Consider the following 6,776-nt stretch of genomic DNA (forward strand, 5'->3'; position numbering starts at 1 on the left):
GGGAAGCTGAGAGCTTTTTAAAATTAAATAATGTTGCTTTTGATACAGACTATTAAGTAGCCGAGGCTGGCCTCACCTCACTGTAGCCAAAGCTGGCAGGCCTGAAGATCTTTCAAAGGCTGAGCACAGACTTCTCTGCTTGCTCTGAGGACCTGGGACTAAGACAAGGACTATGAGAAAACACTCATTGTTTGGGTAAATCTGGTATCTTTTTAAAAAATTTTTAAAAAAAATTTTTATTATTAATTTATTCTTGTTACAGCTCAATGGTTATCCCATCCCTTGTGTCCTCCCATTCTTCCCTCCCTCCCCTTTTCCCCCTATTCCCCTCCCCCATGACTGTTCCTGAGGGGGATTTCCTCCCCCTGTATATGCTCATAGGGTATCAAGTCTCTTCTTGGTAACCTGCTGTCCTTCCTCTGAGTGCCACCAGGTCTCCCCCTCCAGGGGACATGGTCAAATGTGAGGCACCAGAGTATGTGAGAAAGTCACATCCCACTCTCCACTCAAGTGTGAAGACTGTTCTGACCATTGGCTAGATCTGGGTAGGGGTTTAAAGTTTACCGCCTGTATTGTCCTTGGCTGGTGCCTTAGTTTGAGCAGGACCCCTGGGCCCAAATCTGCCTATTTAAAACTTCAAAAATTGAGTTTTGACACTTCAAGAATTTTTTCACATTTTTTTAAAATTTCAGTGAGGATATACTTCACCACTGGGTTAAGGTAACTCAGCACATTTGTATCACAATAAAGCACCCAGGACACAAGCGTCTCACATCTTAAGCACACTGCTTGGAGTCATTTAGATTTTTACCTACTACTTGCACCTCTTCCTCCTCCTCTTGCACAACCCTCTGCCTCCTACCAGCAAGCTACCAATGGCCTTCCCTCCTGAGCTGAGAAAGGCACTCTACTTTTGTTCCTACCCTTGAAAGTCTCTAAGCTCTCTTGTCCTGTTACAGGTAGTCCACAGAATCCATTATACAGAGACTCTCATTTCAGTCAGCATGGTAGCTTCATTGCCCATCTGTGTGGGACAAGTGAAGAATCCCCTTGTCTTTTAAAGCTGAGTAACAGTCCACTGTAGAAAGGCTGCACTTTGTTGATCCATCCTGAAGATGCTTTTTATACAGATTCCTTGTCTTTCTGTCTCTGTCTCTGTCTGTCTGTCTTTCTGTCTGTCTCTCTTTCTCTCTCTCTTTTTCTCTATGCATGTGTGTTTTATGTTTATATTGTGATTATAATAATAAACATTTACATACCTAGTTGGCAAAGCAGAGATAGCTGAGGGAATTGAATGAGTGAAGTCTATCATAAGCTGCCAGATTTTTAAAAGTATTATGGGTAATCTAGGCCATGACAAGTGAGATCCACTTTCCATGTCTATCTTGAGGACACATGGGAGAGTATAAAAACTTATGTATCTTGAGTGTAGCTTTTCTTTTATGTCTGGAATCCACATATATCACAATAAATAGGTTTAACAACAATAAATAATAATGACTCTGTATTTTTATTTTAAAATGAAGATCATATGAGCTGCCCCACAATGCATAGCTCTGATGCCATACCACCAACTTAAGGGAACTTATCCATCCTCAAACATTCACATGTCTACTGTCCTGCCATAACATTTCAAAATGTGAATTACACGTTTTTCAGTACTGAGGACCAAAAAAGGACTGGCTGTGGCATAGCTATGGCCTATGAAAATGGATATACAATGAAACGTAAGATCATCCCTTGGTGATCTTATGTAGGAGAAGATGCTGTCCACTGTGTACATCACCACAAAGAAACTCATGAGGCACAGAATGGTCTTCATGGCTCTTTGTTCTGGAGATGATTTATGGGAAAGGCTGCTGCTATGGAGAAACTGGGACTGTTTCTTATGTCTGCATAGGAAAGTCATCATGTACACACTGGAGAGGACCATGAAACCTACAAAGATGACGTCTCTGAGGGTTAGTAGTATATAAAATGTATGCTTCAAAGAGTAACTCATGGGCAGAAGACTGCAAGATTGAGTGATATATGCAAAACTAGGTGAAGTCAAATTAGGGGTGGCAGCTATATATGCTACAAGGTGACTGCTAATAGATGAGTAGAAGATGCTCAGGAAAAGAAGGTAACCTAGCATATGGTATGGAGATTTATGTTTGAACTTTGCTAGACAGGAGCTCCTGGGACTGAGGGTGATGGCCTGGAGGATGCTGAGCATGCTGGTGGCACAAAGAGAGAGGCTCCTAAGGTACCTGTACAAGAAGAAAACAAGTTTGCACGTGGTGTCATCCCATCTCTTCCATGGCATAAAAATGTCTGTAGCTACTAAACTCATGACTAGCAGCATCAGTATGTGTGTTAGGGCCAAGAACCCGATGGATGGGTCAGTGAGTCTGGGCTTCTGGCCATGAATGAACATGAAGATGTGGAAAAGAAGAAGGAAGCTGTTGCCTGAGATTCCAATTGCAGCTTCAGAATAGAGAGTGTTTCTTATCTTAGTGTAACCAGACAATTCACTGATTTTATTCATTTTAAGCCTGAAAGAAGCAGGTAGGAACTGTGGGGGGAGAACAGCAAGGTTTCTTATCACAAATCAAGCTTTCTCATCCACTTCAGACAATGGTGGCACCGCTACTCTCAGGAAGATGTGTCAATGTTTTGCAGTCCAGCCTTAATACAGTTAAGATCTCTTCCACCTCAAAATGCCCAGAAGCCATGCTCATTCTCTCCCCTGTTCCAACATTCATTTCCCCATCAACATATTAGCTTTCTACAATATTAAAAATTGTCATGTGTTATGGAAATATTTTTCCTACTGTTTCAAATTGGAGGTTTCCTGAGGCAAAAGCAATGTCTTACTTGTCTTTCATCTCCATCATGTTGATTGACAGGTACATGACAGCCCTACAGGCTTTGGTGAAGTTCAATGAGCATTGCAAATAAGTAGAAATGAGACATCAGACAGTGTCCTTGGCTTGTGCAGAGCGAGTCATTTCATTGCAGTCTCTCTCTGTTCTGCTCATTTACTGCAGGCCTAGTGCTCGTCATGTGGTTCTGCAGGGAGCACTGAGAAGTGGGAACTCTAAGTCCAGGCTCTTCACAGCCTAAGCACAATCTGCCATTTCCCCTGCATGTGACCATGAAAAGTCTAGGTGTGAGCTGCTGTCACCTCTTCTAGAACATATCGACAGTGTGTGCCTGTGTCATGGAGACCCTCAGTGTGTAAGAAGATGAAGTCTACATACCAAGCACGGTGGTGTTTTCTGTACAAGGTGAATTCTGTGGAAGTGTAGGCTGGTGGCTTTATTCTGAGGATCCCTTTGTTTGTGACTTGGGAGAGTTAATGCAGTTTTAAAAACAACTGTTCAATCTTCCAGCCTGAAAACAAAATTAAATATGAAAGCAGTAGACTACCTTAGCAATCCCTTCCCAGAGCATTGGGTAGCATTTTAGGCCCTTTCTGTGAATTTGAGTTTTTAACTATGTCTGACGTATGTATTGACATCACCGCGGAACAAAAGCCTGTGTGAGAAGCGTCCAGTTATTAGAGGCTGCCAGGGACGTGGCCCAGGATATTTTCTTCAGCAAGTGAAAAAAATAGAAATAGAATTATAGTTGCAATAAATTCAATAGCTTAAAACAATCTTGTACAATAAAAGGTGCTCCAGAGGAATCTCCATACCTGATCTCAAACTGTACTATACTGCAATAGTAATTAAAACATCATGGTACTGGCACAGCAACAGGCTGGTTGATCAGTGGAATCGAATCGAAGACCCAGAGATGAATCCACACACATATGATCACTTGATTTTTGACAAAGAAGCCAAATCCATTCAATGGAAAAAGGATAGCATCTTCAACAAATGGTGCTGGTCTAACTGGAGGTCTATGTGTAAAAAAATGAAACTGGACCCATATTTGTCACCTTGCACAAAACTCAAATCCAAGTGGATTAAAGACCTCAACATAAAACCAGAGACACTAAGCCACTTAGAGGAGAAAGTGGGAAAGAGCCTGGAACATATTGGCACAGGAGACAACTTCCTGACAGAACAACAACGGCCCAGGCCTTAATGTCAACCATTAATAAATGGGACCTCATGAGGCTGAGAAGCTTCTGTAAGGCAGGAGACACTGTCAAGAGAACAAAGCGACAGTCTACAGACTGGGAAAAAATCTTCACCAACCCTACATCTGACAAAGGTCTAATATCCAAAATATATAAAGAACTCAAGAAATTAAACACCACCAAACCGAATAACCCAATTGAGAAATGGGGCTTGGAACTAAACAGAGAATTCTCAACAGAGGAGTATCAAATGGCTGAGAAACACTTAAAGAAATGCTCAACCTCCTTAGTCATCAGGGAAATGCAAAGCAAAACAACTCTGAGATTCCATCTTACACCCATCAGAATGGCTAAGATCAAAAGTTCAAGTGACACCACATGCTGGTGAGGATGTGGGGAGAGAGGAACACTCCTTCATTGATGGGGGGAATGCAAACTAGTACAGCCACTTTGGAAATCTATCTGGTGCTATCTCAGAAAAATGGGAATAGGGCTTCCTCAAGACCCAGCTATTCCACTCCTTGGAATATACCCAGAAGATGTTCCAGCACACAACAAGAAACTTTGCTCAACCATATTCATAGCAGTCTTATTCATAATAGCCAGAACATGGAAACAGCCTAAGTGTCCCTCAGTAGAAGAGTGGATAAAGAAACTGTGGTACATATACACTATGAAATACTACTCAGCTATTAAAAACAAGGAATTCCCGAAATTTGTGGATAAATGGATTGAGCTAGAAATGATCATAGTGAGTGAGTTAACCCAGAAGCAGAAAGAATCAAATGGTATCTACTCACTTATATCTGTATACTAGCTCAAGGGGCATGTCCCATGAAAGCCTTCACTTACCAGGAAACTGGGACAGAGGGGAGGGCATCCTATTGGGACTCTAAATGAGAGATGCATGGGAGAATAGCAAAATAAAAGGATACAGAGGGTCCTAGAAATCTACAAGTAGAACAATATGATAGGCAGATTTGGGCCCAGGAGTCCTGCTCAAACTAAGGCACCAGCCAAGGACAATACAGGAGGTAAACTTTAAACCCCTTCCCAGATCTAGCCAATGGTCAGAATATTCTCCACAGTTGAGTAGAGAGTGTGATATGACTTTCTCACGTACTCTGGTGCCTCACATTTGACCACGTCCCCTGGAGGGAGGGGGAGACCTGGTGGCACTCAGAGGAAGGACAGCAGGTAGCCAAGAAGAGACTTGATACCCTATGAGAATATACAGGGGGAGATAATCCCCCTCAGGAACAGTCATAGGGGAGGGGAATAATGGGAAAATGCCGGGGGTGGAGGGAGGAATGGGAGGATACAAGGGATGGGATAAACATTGAGATGTAACAAGAATAAATTAATAAAAAAGGGAAAAAAAGCAGCTATGAAAAAGAATAAATAAATTCAATAGCTTGCAATACAATTCCCCTTGTAAGGGTTTAATGAAAAAGAGCCATCCGACCTATACTGAAGAATGGGCTGCACAAGTATCTAGGATTTCATGCCTCCTTGAGGAAGCAGTGATATTTCTCAGACTCAGGTGACCGAAGTCTCAGATAACACCAGATTTGGTGAAGGTTCTTCTGGGAGATTCTTTCTTACATAATACAAGCACTTACTTTAATTCAAGTATCATATTCCTGAATTACATAATAATATAAAAATTCTAGTCATGTAGTAAAAAAAAAATATCACCTGAAATTCAAGGGTGTGTGTTGGTTTTATCTTGTTTAGACCATGTGGCTTGTAAGCTATGGAGGGAAAGCAGAAGCACCCGAGCTCCAGAACATGCAGCACCAGCTAAGTGCTCAGAGCAGGAGACCTGTGGGGAGGCTTGGTGTGTGGCTGAACTAGCTTCCAATTATAATGATGTGCATTTTATCCCTGGAATTTACATTCTGAAAGGCAAGAGCCAACTCTGAGGACCCAAGAGGTGTGTTGTGCCATGCATAACTCTGCCTTCCCCACAAAATAAATGAAATAAATAAGAGCTGAGCAAGATAGTCAGTTTGAACATTTAGAAATAGAATCTAAAGAGATAGCATTATGGTTAAGAACTCTTGCTGCTCTTTTAGAGTACCCAGGACCCTTTTCACTGTCCACATGGCATACATAAATCACCTGCAGCACCACTTCCAAGGAATACAAAAACAGCTTCTGAGGTCCACAAGTACCAGGCACATATGTGGTAGAAATACATATATTCATGTAAAACACTCATACATGTAAAATAAAATAAGTTATTTAAAAATGGAGATGTCCAAAACAAATTTTATAACATCGATAAACTTTTTATAAGATTTAATAGTAGTAGTAATCATGTAAAAGTAATAGTTATGATAGAGTTTTAAATAAGCTTTACTGAATGATTTTCCTTGAGTTACTATTCTTTATATAACATGTGGGCTTGATTGCTAGAGAGAGAGAGAGAGAGGGAGAGAGGATAAAGGAGAGATATTCAAACCTTTCACAGCCTATTGCAAAACTGTGCAAACGGTGCATTTTCACCGTCTGTAACAAGGGTAGGGAACTCTGTTATCTTCACTGTAGTTTCCAAGCTGTAGCTGCAAACTGCTTTAGAAAAATGGGATCAATCTTATAAAGCCATGACTTTAATGGATGAGGCATTGAAACCATTGGACAACCTTATTTTTCTGGAGGTGAACATCACAGAAGTCATATTGATTCAGAAGACAGACCG

At 41.3% G+C, this 6,776-nt stretch overlaps 1 protein-coding gene across 1 annotated transcript; it reads right to left on the minus strand.

Annotated features, from left to right (window-relative positions):
- Nucleotides 1–1,603: 1,603 nt before the first annotated feature.
- LOC127196985 (vomeronasal type-1 receptor 54-like) lies at nucleotides 1,604–2,530 on the minus strand. The gene has a single exon (XM_051154675.1). The coding sequence runs from the start codon at nucleotides 2,528–2,530 to the stop codon at nucleotides 1,604–1,606; it is 927 nt and encodes a 308-aa protein (XP_051010632.1).
- Between the last annotated feature and the right edge of the window lie 4,246 nt (nucleotides 2,531–6,776).

Source organism: Acomys russatus, chromosome 13, assembly GCF_903995435.1.
Source record: "Acomys russatus chromosome 13, mAcoRus1.1, whole genome shotgun sequence".
Lineage (NCBI taxonomy): Eukaryota > Metazoa > Chordata > Mammalia > Rodentia > Muridae > Acomys > Acomys russatus.